Source organism: Tachyglossus aculeatus, chromosome 6 (assembly GCF_015852505.1).
Source record: "Tachyglossus aculeatus isolate mTacAcu1 chromosome 6, mTacAcu1.pri, whole genome shotgun sequence".
Taxonomy (NCBI): Eukaryota; Metazoa; Chordata; class Mammalia; order Monotremata; family Tachyglossidae; genus Tachyglossus; species Tachyglossus aculeatus.
This window is the reverse complement of record NC_052071.1, coordinates 42,449,574-42,468,490: the sequence shown is the minus strand read 5'-3', so window position 1 is coordinate 42,468,490 and position 18,917 is coordinate 42,449,574. Positions and strand designations below refer to the sequence as shown.

Below are 18,917 nucleotides of genomic sequence, written 5' to 3'. Positions count from 1 at the left end.
TCTTATGCCCTTTTTCCACTTAGTCATACCACCTCTCCGGTTTCTTCCTTGGAAAAATTGAGGTTTGACTGGGGCTAAGTGTTATCTTGTTATTAACAATGAATAATACTTGTGCTGGTAGTAGCTACTAAAGAGTATTTTTTACTCATAACCAGCGGAAGGAGCAGCATGGCCTAGTGGATAGAGACCGGGCCAAGGACGTGGATTCTAATAATAATGATGGCATTTATTAAGCGCTTACTATGTGCAAAGCACTGTTCTAAGTGCTGGTCTGTGGCTCGTGTGTGCTGTGTGACCATGGGCAAGTCAGTTCACTTCTCTGTGCCTCAGTCACCTCAACTGTAAAATGAGGGTTAAGACTATGAGCCCCATCTGAGACATTGGCCATGTCCAACCCGATTAGCTTGTATCTATCCCAGCGCTTATTACAGTGCCTGGCACCTAGCAAGCATTAACAAATACCGTTTTTATTGTCCTATTCTCCCTCTCCCCCGCAGCAGCTTCCCCCTCCCCTCCAGGCTCCCATTATGATTTCCTCATTCCCCATCATCAACTTTTTTCCTGTTTGTCCACCCTACATTTAGTAGTAATAGTATTTATTAAGCACTTTGTGCAGAATACTGTACTAAGTGTTGGGAGGGGTTACGCAGGTGGGAATTATTAGACGAATTGCCCTTCAGCAAACTATTTCCATTTCCGCCTCCTTCTCTGCCCTTCCCTGTTAATCCCTCTTTAGTGTGAAACAGAGGAAAGCTTTTCCTCAGTGGTTGGGCGTGAGGGGATTTGGATTCAATAAATCAATCAGTGGCGTTTAGTGGGTGCTTACTGCAAGCAGAGCACTGTACTAAGCGCATGGTAGAGTACAATAGAGTAGGTAAGCATACTCCCTGCCCTCATGGAGTTTATTCATTCATTCAATCGTTTTTAGTGAGCGCTTTCTGTGTGCAGAGCACTGTACTAAGCGCTTGGGAAGTACAGTTCAGCAACAAAGACAATCCCCGTCTGCTTGAGAGAGTCTTGGGATAATAAAGTTTTTAAGAACAGCACTGGATCAAAGGGAGCTGTTCTAAAACTAATTTATTTTAATACCTGTCTCTCTCAACACTGTAAGATCCTTGTGGGCAGAGAACTTGTCTGTCAGCTTTTTTGCACCGTGCTTTCCTGAGCTCTTGATGTAGTGATATGCGCACAGTAAGCGCTTAGTAAATACCGTTGATTCACTTCTGAGCATGTGGAAACTGAGCCAAAAATTAGAAAGGCTAAGGGCGGATTTTTCTGAGTCCTGCCGTGGTTGATAGCAACTTTTGTAATATTAAATTAAAACCACGTACATGCAGGGAGCACGCTGGAGAAGCAGCGTGGCTCAGTGGAAAAGAGCATGGGCTTTGGAGTCAGAGGTCATGGGTTCAAATCTTGCCCCACCAATTGTCAGCTGTGTGACTGTGGGCAAGTCACTTGACTTCTCTGGGCCTCAGTTACCTCATCTGTAAAATGGGGATTAAGACTGTGAGCCCCCCGTGGGACAACCTGATCACCTTGTAACCTCCCCAGCGCTTAGAACAGTGCTTTGCACATAGTAAGCGCTTAATAAATGCTATCATAAATGCTATCATATCGGGAAAGACCTTATGGAAGAAATTATTATTTAGGAGGGAAGAGTTCTACTTGGCACTTGGATCCACATTAAGATGCATGAAGTAGTTTGAAAAAGGGAATGGAGCCTGACAGGAACAAGAATGGAAATGAGTGCTCCAGGGAGAAGAGATTCATTCATTCAGTCAGTCATTCATTCAGTCGTATTTATTGAGCGCTTACTGTGTGCAGAGCACTGTACTAAGTAAGAAGCAGTGTGGCTCAGTGGAAAAGAGCCTGGGCTTTGGAGTTGGAGGTCATGGGTTCAAATCCCGGCTCTGCCACTTGTCAGCTGTGTGACTTTGGGCAAGTCACTTGACTTCTCTGGGCCTCAGTTACCTCATCTGTAAAATGGGGATGAAGACTGTGAGCCTCCTGTGGGACAACCTGATCACCTTGTAACCTCCCCAGTGCTTTGCACATAGTAAGCACTTAATAAATGCTATCATAAATGCTATCATATCGGGAAGGACCTTATGGAAGAAATTATTATTTAGGAGGGAAGAGTTCTACTTGGCGCTTGGATCCATATTAAGGTGCATGAAGTAGTTTGAGAAAGGGAACGGAGCCCGGCAGGAACAAGAATGGAAATGAGTGCTCCAGGGAGAAGAGATTCATTCATTCAGCCAGTCAGTCATTCATTCAGTCATATTTATTGAGTGCTTACTGTGTGCAGAGCACTGTACTAAGTGAGAAGCAGCGTGGCTCAGTGGAAAAGAGCCTGGGCTTTGGAGTTGGAGGTCATGGGTTCAAATTCTGGCTCTGCCACTTAGCTGTTTGACTTTGGGCAAGTCACATGACTTCTCTGGGCCTCATTTACCTCATCTGTAAAATGGGGATGAAGACTGTGAGCCCCCCGTGGGACAACCTGATCACCTTGTAACCTCCCCAGCGCTTAGAACAGTGCTTTGCACATACTAAGCGCTTAATAAATGCCATTATTATTATTATTATTATTATTATTATTATTATTACTAAGCGCTTGACGGTCCCTACCCAACAACGGGCTCACAGTCTAGGAGGGGGAGACAGGCAACAAAACACGTGGACAGGTGTCAAGCTGTCAGAACAAACAGAAATAAAGCTAAATGCACATTCTTAACAAAATAAATAAAATACTAAATACGTAGTAGTAAAGATGTAAGCAGTCTTAGAGAAATGGAGCAATCATTCTCTGTTCCAGAATTTCCTCCTTCTGAGATTAACAAGGCAGCCAGACTACCTCAGAGTAGCAAGTCGCCCCCGCCATCCCCCAAGATATCAAAGTCATTAAGATTCATCTCCCCGAACCTTTCGTGGCCTTGCAGAATGCCGTGACGGGACTGCTTCCAGCCAGCTTCGATCAGAAAGATGCCTGGGTCCGAGACAACGTGTACAGCATTTTGGCTGTGTGGGGACTGGGCCTGGCTTACCGGAAGAATGCCGACCGTGATGAGGACAAGGCGAAGGCCTATGAACTGGAACAGGTACGCCGGAGGGTCACTGCGTCCTACAAAGGAAGAAGACTGGAAGTGTGTGTGTGTAGATGGTGGGGGAGAGTGATGGGGTAAGGAGGTGAACTAAAATCCCAAGTTTCATTCATTCATTCAATCGTATTTATTGAGCGCTTACTGTGGGCAGAGCGCTGGACTGAAGTACAAGTCGGCAACATAGAGAGACGCTCCCTACCCTACAACGGGCTCACAATCTGGAAGGGGGAGACAGACAACAAAACATGTAGATAAGTGACAAAACATGTAGACAGGAGACAAAACATGACTTGCTCCGCTAACCCCACTACTCCTCCTACCCCCTTCCCCTCCCTCAGCGCTTGTGTATATTTGTGCATATTTATTACTCTATTTATTTTATTAATGATGTGTATATAGCTATAATTCTATTTATTCATTCTGACAGTATTGACACCTATCCACTTGGGTTTTTTTTGTTGTCTGTCTGCCCCTTCCCCCTTCTAATAATAATAATAATGACATTTATTAAGCGCTTACTATGTGCAAAGCACTGTTCTAAGCGCTGGGGAGATTACAAGGTGATCAGGTTGTCCCACGGGGGGCTCACAGTCTTAATCCTCGTTTTACAGATGAGGTAACTGAGGCCCAGATAAGTTAAAGTGACTTACCCCAAATCAACCTTGGGCAAGTCACTTCTCTTGGCCTCAGTTAACCTCATCTGGAAAGTGGGGATTAAGACTGTGAGCCCTATGTGGGACATGCACAGAGACCAACCTGATTAGTTTGTATCTACCCCAGCGCTTGGTACAGCACCTGACACACAGTAACCACTTAAATGCCATTTTTCATTCATTCATTCAATCGTATTTATTGAGCACTTACTGTGTGCAGAGCACTGTACTAAGCGCTTGGGAAGTACAAGTACAATTTTTTAAAAAAGCACTCAATAAATACCACTGATGGATGGATGCCCAAGCCCCTCTCACAAGTTTCTGAGCTGAGGGAGTGTCGGGTCAACCAAAGGCGGGGTCTCTGCTCTTTAAGAGATTGCATTAGATGTCAATCGGTGGTATTTATAAAGTGCTTACGGTATGCAAAGCACTCTGTTAAGCACTTGGGAGAGTACAGTACTACGGAGTTGGTTGTCCGTTCCAACCAAGGCATTGGAAGAACTGGTTTGGGGGCTTGTTTTTGGACGGCTCCTCAGGAGAAATGGAGCCTCTTTGTCTTGCCCCCCCAGAATTGGGGATGCTTCCTGGCGGAGGTGGGAGTGGAGGAGAGTTTTTAATGCAGAGTCATCCTGCTAATCTCCCTGTGAGTCAGTTGCTTCTAGTTTGTCCCGAGCGCTTTTTTTAGAGGAGGAACAGGGCAAGGGAGGACTTTAAGACCAGTGTGTTTAGATTTGATGATTCAGTTCAGCAGCGCGATGGTTGGGCGGACTCCTTCGGTGGAAGCAAAACACCTGTTTGGCATTCTCTAAATTAGAGTGCCTTTGGCCCCTACAACTGTCAGACGGGCCTTTGCCGAGACATTTGGATAGTTTGTGGTTAGACGGGCAGAGTCAGGGATGATCCGGGCAGTCTGTTAAAGTGTTTCAATTGTGAGGGAGCCTAGGCTACAGTGAGAGAAGGGGAAGATGGCTTAGACCCAGAGATCGGAAGGTCTTGTGGTTTTCCTGTCATTTCCGAGTGACATTTTGCTCTTTCTGCAGACTTTTCGGATATAGAGCTTCCTCCCTTCCCAGACTGGCCTCCAAATGGGGGTCTCCTTGGGATGTCTGAGGCAACGTCAGGCAAATTTAGAGGAAGGGTACTGGCTTCCCAGACTGCAGGCTGATTCTTTGAGAATCCAGGAACTTTAGCTCTTTGAGTTGTTTTTATTTCTCCCCTGTCCCACCCCGCTCCTTTCCTCGAGGATAGGTCTACTGGATGGTTGGGTTTGCTTTTCTAAACTTAAATCTGACCCATCTTTGATTTACTTAACCTATTGGTCTTCTTGCTTTGATTTAATATTAAAAAAAAATGAATTCCCTTTTGGTTTTTGGCCTTCGAGCAGCAAGCGTTCAATATGATCTTCTGTCCTTCTCTCAGCAAGTTCTGCTCTCTTGGGCACCCAGCAAATGCCATGTTAAGATGAACTCAGGGTAGGGTTACACACTCTTAAAAGGTCATGTGCCAGCTGCAGTTGCTGCATAAGTGTTCTCACCATCTAGGAGTATGTGTAATAAGTTTGTTTTCCATTCCTCTTTGCAGAGTGTAGTGAAGCTGATGAGAGGATTGCTGCAGTGCATGATCAGACAGGTATAGTATGGGTGACAAGTTTTCCACTGTAATTTGTTTCTAATGGGCTTCAAGAATTCTACTCCTGTTGCATGGCACCCTTGCCGAAGATCAGGAGGTGGCAAGCATGCTATTGCAGTGCCAATTGTGGGAGGAAAAAATGAGGCCCAGATGGGTTCAATCAGTTCAACCTTGCCCCTGATAAATAAACGATGGCATTTGTTAAGTGCTTACTGTGTGCAAAGCACTGTTATAAATGCTGGGAAGGATACAAGGTGATCAGGCTGTCCCACGTGGGGCTCACAGTCATAATCCCCATTTTACAGATGAGGTAACTGAGGCCCAGAGAAGTTAAGTGATTTGCCCAAAATCACACAGCTGATAATTGGCGGAGCTGGGATTTGAACCCATGACCTCTGACTCCCAAACCCGGGCTCTTTCCATGGGAACAAGAGTAATGCCTGCAGTGCTGACGCAAGGTACAAGGATGAGCATTCAGACCTGGTTTCTGGCCCACAGTCCCTGAAAAATGGGGAGCGGGAGGCGGTTGGCGATAGAAATATTGGAAGGATGTAGACAGCAAAACAAAGTAAGCCAACGGGGACGGCAGCCCCAACAACAAGAACAATAACTGCAACTGTGAGAAGCAGCATGGCCTAGTGGAAATACCATGGGCCTGACAGTCAGAAGGACCTGGGTTCTTATCCAGCTCTGCCTCTTGTCTGCTGTTTGACTTTGTGCAAGTCACTTCACTTCTTTGGGCCTCGGTTACCTCATCTGTAAAATGAAACTGTGAGCCCTTAGCAGGACAGGGATTATGTCCAACCTGATGAGCTTGAATCCACCCCAAAGCTTAGTACAGTGCCTGGCACATACTAAGCACTTAACGAATACCATAAAGAAAAGAACTCTGGTACTTCACAACTGAAGGAGCTGCTGTCAGGCTTCTTCCCGCCCCAGGAGGCTGTTTCAGAGTCCAACATCACAGCCATCCCAACGTCCTTAAGGCTTGGAAGATTTGTTCATCCCACTCCAGTGGGGCAGAATTGGACTGCCAGGGTGGCGAGATGGGCAAATGGCGATTCTCCCCATGTGGCCCTGGCACATGGGTGGAAGAGGAGCCACCCGGGATGGGTGTTGGCTGTTCCTGCTTCTACCTAAGCTAAACACTGTAGTCAGAGCTCTGGAGATGGCAGTGAAAATAGAAGGCACCATCCCTGCCTTCAAGGATCTTACAGTTCAATGGATGAGATGGGCAAATGGGGGTGCAGAAGAAAAACAGGTAGTACCGGTAATAGCCAAGTTGAAAGGAGTGAATAAATGCAGGAGAATATTTGAGGCAGATATACGTATGTGCATTATTCTGGGGTTGGGAGAATAGCATAAACTGGTGAGCATGGGGCCATCCAGAACCCAACATCTAATTCCAACTTGATGTGGGACTTTACTACATATGCATATACATGTACTAAGGGAGATTGCCTGTGTATGTATATATGTCTCTCAGCAGATTGGGACGAGATTTTTAATTCTGCAAGTCCCTCCCATGCTTGCCAGTTTTGGCCATTCTCCCAAACTCCGGTGTAAGTGCAAATACTCTCTTGTATTAAGGTTGGCCTGTTGGGAATTTCCTTCCCCAGGAGTTTATTTAGGGGCATAACTACTTTTAAGTATATGGATGTACTTCTGCAGAGAAGGGCCTGGGAGTCGGAGAACGGGGGTTCTAATCCTGACTCTGCCACTTGTCTGACGTGTGACCTTGGGCAAGTCACTTCTCTGTGTCTCAGATGCCCCATCTGCAAAATGGGATTCAATACTTGTTCCATCTCCTAATTAGTCTGTGAGACCTGTTTGGAACCTGCTTAGTACAGTGCTTGGCAAATAGTAAGTGCATAATAAAAACCATGATTATTATTAAATAAAGCCCAAATTCCACTCAAAACTTGGTGACTTTTTATTTTGACTATCAAATTTACTCTTCATACTTCCTCCTGCCAATAATACTTTTCCTTCAAACTGAACCCCCAAATTCCTCAGTATCTTTGCCCAATGTTCTCCTCATGCCTCCCAAGGTAGATTCCATTGCCCTCACTCTGAATTGCCCACTTATGTCCCCTGAACGTGCTCTTTGCTCTCTTGCTCAGATTTTCTCTCTCAGCCATTCTGAATCTCCAAAGAGAAAAAATGGTATTGGAGGATTTAGTGTGTTATACATGCTCCCAAACAAATCATTGCTTGCTTAAGTGTGTCAGTATTAGAGCCACTGGACTTGTGTGGTGATTTTTTTTTTTTTTTTTTGCACGCTATTTTAGGACTTACTATGCACCAGGCACTGAACTGATCGCTGGGCTAGACACAAGATAATCGGGTTGGCCGTGGTCCTTGTCCCACATAGGGCTCATGGTCTTAAACCCCATTTTAAATATGATTGATTGATTGATTGATTTTCCAGAGGAGGAACCAGAGGGACAGAGAAGTGAAGTAACTTGCCCAGGGTTTCACAGAAGACAAGTGGCAGAGCTGGGATTAGAACCCTAGTGATTTACCTCCTGAGATGGTTTGTTTCAGGTGGACAAAGTGGAGTCCTTCAAATACAGTCAGAGCACCAAGGACAGTCTGCATGCTAAGTACAACACCAAGACCTGTGCCACCGTGGTGGGAGATGACCAGTGGGGACACCTCCAGTTAGACGCTACCTCTATTTACCTTCTCTTCCTGGCCCAAATGACCGCTTCAGGTAGGTGAGGGGTTAGGGCCGTCCGTGGGCCAACATACCGGAGGGTTGCTATTTAGGGCATCCTGGCTCTGTGGGGATTGGCAGCGTGAGGAGGAAGTGGATTAAACCATCTTCCTGGCTGATGCTGTGTCAACCAAATTAGCTGTTGGGATTTTGGAGGAGAATTGTCAGGGGCCGTGAATCCCAGTGTTGATCATCAGCTTGTATCTTCTCCCTCCCAGGGCTCCATATCATCCACAGCCTGGATGAAGTGAACTTCATACAGAACCTGGTGTTTTATATAGAAGCGGCTTACAAAACAGCTGTAAGTATACACTGGGGAACCTATGCTGATCGTACAGTATTGTTTTTGTGATTTCCCTTCCCTCCCTTTTATCACAAACTGAGGTGAATCTCTGATCTCCGTCAGCTGGGAGAGTCACCTTCTTCTTTTGTTGAACTTTCTTTCCTCTGCTTCCCTCTTTAGCGTGAGACTGGCTGAATTGTAAGCAGCAACAAGCTGTCCAAAGCACTTGTCTACAGAAGCAGTGTGGCCTGATGGATAGAAGATGGGCCTGGGCGTCAGAAGGACCTGGGCTTTAATCAAGTCCGTGCCACATGTCTGCTCTGTGACCTTGGGCAAGTCACTTCACTTCTCTGGGCCTCTTGGTACCTCATCTATAAAATGGGGATTGAGACTATGAGTCCCATATGGGACAGGGACTATGTCCAAACTGAATTGTATCTACACCGTGCTTAGACCAGTGCGTGGCACATACTAAGCACTTAAGTACCATAATAGTAATAACGTGGGAGAGGGAATGTGTCTGGCCTGATTACTTTGTATCTGCCTCAACACTTAGAAGAGCGCTTGGTACATAGTAAGCGCTTAACAAATGCCATAATTATTATTATTATTTGGCTCCATTTGTTTCTTTTGGTCCCTACAACTATGGGAAATAGATTAGCCTTGTAAGTTGAGTTGGGTTAGTCAAATATGTTCTGCCATTTTGGAATACCAATCTATGTTTGGGGTTCTCAGTCTCTCTGGGGTGTTATGACTCTTACGTGTGAGTTATGTTGTGGTGTATAAAGAGAAGACAGGGCTCTCTGCTTTGTGGGGGGGATCTCCAAGGGATCAGATGCCTCTCTGGGAGCAGGGGAACACCAGAGCCAAACGTCCTGGTGTGGAAAGGGGAGCGGAGAGAACCCTGATGCCATTTTCTCAGCTCCATGCTGAGTCGGTGACACACCAATAAGTTTTATCTATTGAGTGCCTACTGGGGGCAGAGCACTGCACTAAGCCCTTGGAAGAGTACGATACAACAGTCGGTAAACCTGTTCTCTGTCCACAACCAGCTGACAGTCTAGCCTGCTAGTCTACCCCAACTCCCACTGCCCTGACTCAATGGGGCACTATAGGTGTTCTTTACCTCTGGAGCGGGATGGGGCAAGATGATGATGATGGTATTTAAGTGCTTACTATGTGCTATATCTCACTGTTCTAAGCGCAGGGTGAGATATAAGGTAATCATGTTGTATCATGTGGGGCTCACAGTCTTCATCCCCATTTTACAGATGAGGTACCTGAGGTACGGAGAAGTGAAGTGACTTGCCCGCAGTCACACAGCAGACAAGTGGCGGAGCTGGGATTAGAGCCCACAACCTCTGACTCCCAAGCCCAGTCTCTCTACACTAAAGCCGTGCCACTTCTCTAAGCCACGCAGCGGTCCCTACACAGAGCTAGAAAATCTGCCTCCCTCTGCCTTCTCCAATCTCACCGAATCCTCTGGGGTACAGTGGCAGAAGCTGGTATTCCCAAGCCTCCCAGGAGCAGATGAAGGCTGCAGGAGTTGGCTCCTACCTTTGTTTACTTGTTCCCTTCCTATTCAGCTCCTCCATTCTGGATTTCTGGGTGGTCTTTCTCCTCAGAGGGGGTCCCAGTCAAGTTTGCAGACCACATGACCTCATCTCATTAAGTTGTCCCCTGGATGGCTCTGGAGAAAACAATGTCGTCAACAGGTTGAGGGGCCCAACTGCATAGAGCTGGTGCTTTACCATCCCTTCACCCATGTCCAATTCTGGGCTGTGTCAAAAGCGAAGGCTTCGTCCATGTTAGCTGATAATGATAGTGATGTCGCATATTGGTGCGTTTCTGACAGGACTTTGGGATTTGGGAACGCGGAGACAAGACCAACCAGGGGATCTCAGAGCTGAATGCCAGCTCGGTTGGCATGGCAAAGGTAAGTCGCATCACTCTTTCAGCAGATATCAGGGTGGGGAGAGGGTGGAAAGGGCCACTAAATGTTTCCAGGCCTGTGGGGCCATGGCCGGAGATCAGAACTTGGACTTTACCGATTGTCCTCCTCAACAGTTTATCCAGGGTCCTTTTAGTCTCTTTTAGACTGTGAGCCCACTGTTGGGTAGGGACTGTCTCTATATATTGCCAATTTGTACTTCCCAAGCGCTTAGTACAGTGCTCTGCACATAGTAAGTGCTCAATAAATACAATTGATGATGATGATGGAAAAAGTACGGGCTTGGGAGTCAGAGGTCGTGGGTTCTACTCCCGGCTCTACCACTTATCAGCTGTTTGGGCATGTCACTTCACTTCTCTGTGCCTCAGTTCCCTTATCTATAAAATGGGGATGAAGACTGTGAGCCCCATGTGGCACAACCTGATTACCTTGTATCTACCCCAGTGCTTAGAACAGTGCTTGGCACCTAGTAAGTGCTTAACAAATGCTATCATTATTATTATTATTATTAGTGGCTACAATTCTCTGCACAACTCTGTGGGACTTGGTTGGGGGTGGGTGCTGGGCGTGTATCTTTTATTATTATATTTTTGATCTGAGGTACTAGTGTGCTTCCCTGCTGTTCCCAGGCAGCACTGGAAGCTTTGGATGAGCTGAACCTGTTTGGCGTGAAAGGCGGTCCTCAGTCAGTGATCCACGTCCTGTCTGACGAAGTACAGCACTGCCAGGTGAGCATCTGCAGAGCTAACCGGAGACTGGCTGCGGGGGCCGGCCTGGCTCGGTCGGTCAGTCCAGCATCTGTAAGACACCAGTGTTAAGCACTGGGAAAGAGTCTTCTCTCATGCTGTCGAGTCGTCTCCGACCCATAGCAACACTATGGACACATCTCTCCCCGATCACCCCACTTCCATCTGCAATCGTTCTGGTAGTGGATCCAGAGTGTTTTCTTGGTTAAAAAAAAAAACCAGAAGTGGTTGACCATTGCCTCCTTCCGCACAGTAAGCTTGAGTCTCCGCCCTTGACTCTCTTTCGTGCTGCTGCTCAGCGCAGGTGAGTTTTGGCTCTTAGCCTTCCACTCACTAATAATAATAATAATGGCATTTATTAAGTGCTTACTATGTGCAAAGCACTGTTCTAAGTGCTGGGGGGATACAAGGTGATGAGGTGGTCCCATGTGGGGCTCACAGTCTTCATCCCCATTTTCCAGATGAGGTCACTGGGACACAGAGAAGTGAAGTGAGTTGCCCAAAGTCACACAGCGGACAGTTGGCGGGGCCAGGATTTGAATCCATGACCTCTGATTCCGAAGCCTGGGCTCTTTCCACTGAGCCACGCTGCTTCTCTTCTCCTAGACTGGGAGCCCGTTGTTGGGTGGGGGCTGTCGCTATGTTGCCGACTTGTACTTCCCAAGCACTTAGTCCAGCGCCCTGCACACAGTAAGCGCTCAGTAAGTACGACTGAACGAATGCCCCCTCACCATGGTGAGCACCAGGATGTGCTCTGCATTGTCCTCCTCTTCTACCTTGAAGGTGAAGGACCTCGTGTTGCTGTTGAGCTCACAGCCTGGAGGGAGGGAGGTCAAGCTAGGTCAATCACTGGTCAAGCTAGGAATGGAATGGGTAGGCCTCTGCTTGACTCTCCCTCCCTCTCCAGGTATGACCCTGAGAAAAATGGGAAAGAGTACAGTGAAGCAAATTGGATAGGGAGAGAACAGGCGAAAGACAATTCAGGAGCAAGAGGCCTGTATCAGAGGGCTCAGCATCATGCCCAGGATGTTTAATAAAGTCTCCCGCTACTTGAGATGGGTTCATCTGCTACTCTTGAAGTAGGAATTGTCTAGGCCTGAGCTCTTTTTGTATGGTCCTCTCCCTCGCATTCAGTACAATGCTCTGCCCAAAGTAAGTGCTCAATAAATACCACTGATTTCATCAGAATGCTCTGGTGGCTTGAGGTATATTCATTCATTCAATCGTATTGAGCACTTACTGTGTGCAGAGCACTGTACTAAGTACTTGGGAAGTGCAAGTTGGCAACCCAACCCAACAACGGGCTCACAGTCTAGAAGGGAGAGACAGACAACAAAACAAAACATGTGGACAGTTATATCAAGGCTCCCCCAGCCCACTCAAAACTCTTTTTTCATATCGTCTTCTCCCAAGCATTTAGTACAGTGCTCTGCACAGCGTAAGCAATAAATATCAGTGATTAATTTATCAGAACACTCCAGTGGTTGGGTTATGTCTGGGCTTTCCCAGTGCTTTGGACTCAGCCCTGCTTGCTCTTAGAAGCCCGAGTCTCTCACTTCCTCCACCGGCCCCTCCCGAGGCAACCTCTGGTCCCCGATAATCTCTCTCCCACATGAGGGCTCCTAGTTAATAGCCCTGTGACAGCACTGTAGTAGAAGAGAAGCAGTGTGACCTAATAGAGCACAGGCCTGGGACTCCGTAGGACCTGGGTTTTAATCCCGGCTCTGCCACTTGTCTGAAGTGTGACCTTGAGCAAGTCACTTCACTTCACTGAGCCTCAGTTACCTCATCTGTAAAATGGGGATTAAGATTGTGGGCCCCAGGAGGGACATGGACTGTGTCCAACCTTATTAGCTTGCATATATCCCAGCGCTTAGTACAGTGCCTGGCATGTAGTAAGCACTTAACAAATACCATGAAAAAAAGAGGCAGGCCAACTGCAGGGTTGAATGTTTCGGGGCCCAGCGTGGGGAAGTGGTGGATTTATATCTCTTCAAATCTTGCTCAAGGCCCGGCTGGTGTTGCTGTCTGTGTTGGGAAAGTCAAGTCCTCGCCCGTTGACGTGGTGAATTTTGACTTTGCATCTGATTAGACCCCTATAAGTGGAGGTGTATATCTGTTTTGCTGGACATTCCATTTGGACCTTCCTAATGCATGGATTCCCCCTGCCCGGTAGCTTCTTCAAGTGACTTTTCTCCTGCTCTTTGCTGTAGGATTGAAAACTGGTGGGTAAAGCAATTGCACTTTTCACCCAACTCCACAGGTGCCAAAGCCTTACAAGCACTCTCCAGAGCTGCTCCCTAAGCACAAATTTGCCTGCTCTTTTAGATAGCCTCCCTGAGCTAACTTTTGAAATACAATCCATCAGTTTTATAACACCAAGGATCTTACTAATGTCAGCAGAGGTTGGGGAGGGGGGTTATGCAGTCTACCACAGGAATTTGTGCTGGCCGAAAAGTATCAACGGACTCCAGAATTGTTTAAAAAATTAATGAAGGATATATCCTTGGTGGTTGAAAGAATACTGGGCTTGACTGTGAGCTTGTAGGCAGGGAACGTGTCTACCAGCGCTGTTGTACTCTCCCAAGCATGTAGTACAGTGCTCTGCACGCAGTAAGCACTCAATAAGTGTCATTGATTCATTCATTCATTCAATCGTATTTATTGAGTGCTTAATGTGTGCAGAGCACTGTACTAAGTGCTTGGGAAGTAAAAGTTGGCAACATATGGAGACAGTCTCTACCCAACAGTGCGCTCACAGTCTAGAATGGGGAGACAGACAACGAAACAAAACATATTAACAAAATAAAATAAATAGAATAGTAAATATGTACAAGTAAAATAGAGTAATACATATGTACAAACATATATACAGGTGCTGAGGGGAGGGGAATGAGGTAAGGCAGGGGGGATGGGAAGGGGGAGAAGGGGGAGAGGAAGGAGGGGGCTCAGTCTGGGAAGGCCTCCTGGAGGAGATGAGCTCTCAGTAGGGCTTTGAAGGGAGGAAGAGAGCTAGCTTGGCGGATGTTGGGAGGGAGGGCATTCCAGGCCTGGGGGAGGATGTGGGACGGGCGAGAATGAGGCCCATTGAGGAGGTTAATGGCAGAGGAGCGGAGGGTGCGGGCTGGGCTGTAGAAGGAAACAAGGGAGGTGAGGTAGGAGGGGGCAAAGTGATGGAGAGCCTTGAAGCCGAGTGTGAGGAGTTTTTGCCTGATGCGTAGGTTGATTGGTAGCGACTGGAGATTTTTGAGGAAGGGAGTAACGTGCCCAGAGCGTTTCTGCACAGAGATGATCCGGGCAGCAGCGTGAAGTATAGATTGAAGTGGGCAGAGACAGAACGATGGGAGATCAGAGAAGAGGCTGATGCAGTAATCCCGTCGGGATAGGATGAGAAATTGAACCAGCAGGGTAGCGGTATGGTTGGAGAGGAAAGGGCAGATCTTGGTGATGTTGCGGAGGTGAGACCGGCAGGTTTGGGTGATGGATTGGATGTGAGGGGTGAACGCGAGAGTGGAGTCGAGGATGACACCAAGGTTGCGGGCTTATGAGACGGGAAGGATGGTGGTGTCATCAACAGTGATGGGAAAGTCAGGGAGAGGGCAGGGTTTGGGAGGGAACATAAGGAGTTCAGTCTTGGACATATTGAGTTTTAGGTGGCGGGCAGACATCCAGATGGAGATGTCCTGAAGGCAGGAGGAGATACGAGCCTGGAGGAAGGGAGAGAGCAAGGGCAGAGATGTAGATTTGGGTGTCATCAGCGTAGAGATGATAGTTGAAGCCGTGGGAGTGAATGAGTTCACAAGGGAGTGAGTGTAGATAGAGAACAGAAGGGGACCAAGAACTGACCCTTGATCTGGCTGGGTTGACCTCCAGTCTGGCCCAATAATAATCGCATTTATTAAGCACTTACTATGTGCAAAGCACTATTCTAAGCGCTGGGGAGGTTACAAGGTGAAGCGCTGGGGAGGTTATCTCATGTCCTTATGTTCCATTTCCTTTCTCTCAGTCCATCCTTCACTCAATCCTGCCCCGGGCTTCAACATCCAAAGAGGTTGATGCAAGTGTCCTATCAGTCATCTCTTTCCCGGCATTCGCAGTAGAAGATATCCAGTTGGTGGAAATAACCAAACAGGAAATCGTATCCAAGCTCCAGGTAAATCTGTCCGACTCCCTCTGCCTCTCCCAAGTAGGAGTCATTTTAAGAGGGAAATAGTGACTTCTTCAGTGTGGATTTTGTAGCCCCAGAGGTGTTGACGGACAGTTAAAACAAAGGGGAGACCTACAGGGCTCTGACCTGCATAGGCGGATTTAAACAGTTGGGGCAAAAGCAGAGGATTCATTTTGTTTTTTTGGCGGGAGTGGATTTGTCAGGCCTGGTCTGCGAGGCACCGGGCCATCCCTAAAGTTCCGAAGAAGCAGCGTGACCTAGTGGATAGAGCCCGGGCCTGAGAGCCAGAAGGACCTGGGTTCTAATTCTGCCCTTCCACTCTTCTGCCAGATGATGGTGGGAAAGTCACTTGACTTCCGTGCCTCAAGTTACCTCATCTATAAAATAGGGATTAAGAACTGTGGAACCAGTGCGAGACATGAACTGTGTCCAATCTGATTATCTTGTATCTACCCCGCTGCTTAGTACAGTGCCTGGAACATTGTAAGCGCTTAACAAATTCCATTTAAAAAAAAAAAATAAGGTTCAGAGCACCTTGGGGCCACTGTGGACATGTCCCAGCCTTTAGGATCTGGTTTTGTTGGATGCCTGTGTCTGCTAGCCTGTCTTGTTCTGGCGACCTGAAGTGTAGTAGCAGCCATTTTCTAAACAGTGGAGAAGTTTTCAGGATGACTCTTTCACTATGACTCTTCTCTCTTCTTCCCCAGGGCCGTTATGGCTGCTGCCGCTTTCTCCGAGATGGGTACAAAACTCCTAAAGAGGTACAAACCGTATAGAGATTCCTTCTCCTCAAATAAAACGCCCCTCCACCCCCCCCAGCCTCCTTTTTTTTTAGCCTCTTAGAGAGCTGCAATTTTTCATCCTAATGGTCTTCACTATTTATGAATGTTCCCTACTGAGGCATAAAAAATGTCGTCTTTGGTGTTTGCTCCCTGCTTTAATTTGGCCGTTTAGACTTAAAACCGGTCTGAGGCACCTTGGGCTCTTCTGATAAGGATGAGCTTTGGGTGGCTTTGTTTTTACTTTGCCATAGCTAGCAGGATGGCTCTGGGGCACGGTAGCTGTCGTATATTTTGCTTCCTTACCCCAAATCGAGTCAGAAACCAACTGGGAGAAAGTGACCAAGGCATTGTCATTCTGAGGTCTTCTGGCAAGGCAGCATCTTTGAAGGCTCCCGGTGGCCTGTCTAAAGCCCTATTAACTTTTAAAAAATTGAACTAGGGAAGGTTTTCGGGGGAAAGCTGGGAAGATGGACAGACCCCAGCCCGAGTTGGCTGGCTCGTGATATGGCAGTTGGCAGGACTCTGAGTTGAACAATTAGGAAAGATGGAAGCGTACTGAACCCAATGCAGACTGAGATAGTGGTCTAGGCTGGTGTCACAATAGTGATTCTCTGAGGAACTTCAGGTTAGACACTGACCTTCAGTGTCAGAATCCGAACTAGTGACTTGATTGATCCTCTGTCCTGGGTGATTTTTTCTTTTTAGAACAAAGAGGGTAAGTTGCGAAGGGAATGACCTCTCTGATTTCCAGACTACTTTTTCATCAGGGCTTTGTTTTCCTACTTATCTTCTGTTCCTTGTCCCTCAGGGAAAACGGATAACCAAGAATGAAAGGGCCATTACCAACTTCTTAGGCTAAAGGGACGGCTCTGAGTTGAGTGATCTAATGGATTGATTTTTTTTTTTCTCCCAGGATCCTAATCGTCTGTATTATGAACCTGCTGAACTGAAGCTGTTTGAGAACATTGAGTGTGAATGGCCCTTGTTTTGGACGTATTTTATCCTGGACGGGGTCTTCAGTGGCAACGCAGAGCAGGTAACGTGGGTTCCGTCCTCTGGCTGGTCGGGCAGTCTCAGGAGAAAGGTTTAGGCTATCGCTCTCTTTGGGTGCAAGTCCTTCCAACCAGGAACGAGGATGTTCTGTTTTCAGGCAGTGAGCCAGAAGGCAGGAGTCCCTTTCTGGCTTCTTTACTTGACTCTCTGTTGTTTACCTGCTCTGTGCCTTAGCTTACCCCTATAAAATGACAGAAATTCCAGCTTCCTTCCTGCCTCCAAATGGCAGCACTTATCACTTCCTGCCTTGACTACTGCATCAGCCTCCTTGTTGACTTCCCTACCACCTGTCTCTCCCCCTCTAGTCCGTATTTCTTTCTGCTGCCTGGATCGTTTTTTGAAATGATCCTCCCCATCCCTCAAAAACCTCCCCTGGTTGCCCATCCACCTCTGAATCAAACAGGTTCCTCATCATCAGTTTTAAAGCACTCAGTCAGCTCTCTCCCTCCTTCCTGACCTTGCTGATTTCATACAGCAACCCTTTTCACACACTCCACACTTCTAACACTAGCCTACTCTCTGTACCTCAAAGTTGTGTATCCTGCCACCTATCCCTTGCCCTTGACTGCCTTTGGGCCTGAACTTTTTCTCCCCCATCATATCTGATAGTCAACCTCTCTCTCCTCCTTCAAAATCAATCAATCAATCGTATTTATTGAGCGCTTACTGTGTGCAGAGCACTGTACTAATATCACATCTCCAAATGGCCGTCCCTGACTAAACCCTCGTTTCCTCTATCCGCCCTCCCTTCTGCATTGACTATGCACTTGAGTGTAACAATAATAATAAATATGGTATTTGTTAAGCACTTACTATGTGTGAGGCACGGTACTAAGCACTGTAGCCCTTACACAATTGAATAGTCATGCCAGCCCTACAATGCTTATGTAAGTATCTGTGTACTGTTCTCCCTCTCTGTAATTTATTTTAATGTCTGCCTTGCCCTACCTCCGTCCCCTCCCCACATCACCTATATATCTGTTTGTACAGATTTATTACTCTATTTTACTTGTACATATTTACTATTCTAAATATTTTGTTAATAATGTGCATCTAGCTTTATTTTTATTTGTTCTGATAACCTGACACCTGTCCACATGTTTCATTGTGTTGTCTGGCTCCCCCTTCTAGACTGTGAGCCCGTTGTTGGGTAGGGACCGTCTCTATATGTTGCCAACTTGTACTTCCCAAGTGCTTAGTACAGTGCTCTGTACTAAGCACTCAATAAATACGATTGAATGAGTGAATGTAGACTACAAGCTCCTTGTGGGTAGGGATAACGTCTACCAACTTTATTATATTTTTTCCCAAGCACTTAGTACCGTGCTCTGCGTACAGTAAATGCCCAGTAAATGTCATTGACTGGAGGGGAGTGACCTGTCTGTAAATTGCTTTGTACACTCCCTAGTTGGACATTACTTCCCGAGTGTCCACTACCCTCCTTCTCTCAATCAGTGGTATTTATTTGGCACTTTTCAATGTGCAGGGGACTGTACTAAGTGCTTGGGAAAGTAAAATAAGGCAGTTGGTAGATGCGAAAAGGCGATTTTAGAGATGTTGTGAGGGAACAGGAGTTGGTAAGTGTGAAAGGGCTGATTCTAGAAATGTTATGTGGAGAAGTAACGAGGCTCTCGCCACCCTCCTCCCCGTCCTTTGCAGGTTCAGGAGTACAGGGAGGCACTCGAAGGTGTTCTCATCAAGGGCAAGAACGGACTTCACCTCTTACCAGAGCTCTACAGCGTTCCTCCGGAAAAGGTGAGTCGGTCGGCATGGCTGTAACCGGTCAGCGAAAAGGCCGTGGGTGGGGAAAATTCCGAGTTCTTTCCATATCC

At 47.0% G+C, this 18,917-nt stretch overlaps 1 protein-coding gene across 5 annotated transcripts in view; it reads left to right on the top strand.

The window, feature by feature from the left end:
* Window positions 1-18,917, top strand: part of PHKA1 (phosphorylase kinase regulatory subunit alpha 1) — a 71,414-nt gene that overhangs the window by 4,207 nt on the left and 48,290 nt on the right. For all 5 annotated transcript variants that reach the window (XM_038747887.1, XM_038747886.1, XM_038747885.1 and 2 more), the window contains exons 2-11: window positions 2,940-3,098; window positions 5,336-5,383; window positions 7,931-8,099; window positions 8,321-8,403; window positions 10,241-10,321; window positions 10,966-11,064; window positions 15,089-15,235; window positions 15,958-16,011; window positions 16,946-17,068; window positions 18,745-18,840. In XM_038747887.1, coding sequence (XP_038603815.1) covers window positions 2,940-3,098; window positions 5,336-5,383; window positions 7,931-8,099; window positions 8,321-8,403; window positions 10,241-10,321; window positions 10,966-11,064; window positions 15,089-15,235; window positions 15,958-16,011; window positions 16,946-17,068; window positions 18,745-18,840 — 1,059 coding nt within the window. The remainder of the gene's footprint in view (window positions 1-2,939; window positions 3,099-5,335; window positions 5,384-7,930; window positions 8,100-8,320; window positions 8,404-10,240; window positions 10,322-10,965; window positions 11,065-15,088; window positions 15,236-15,957; window positions 16,012-16,945; window positions 17,069-18,744; window positions 18,841-18,917) is intronic.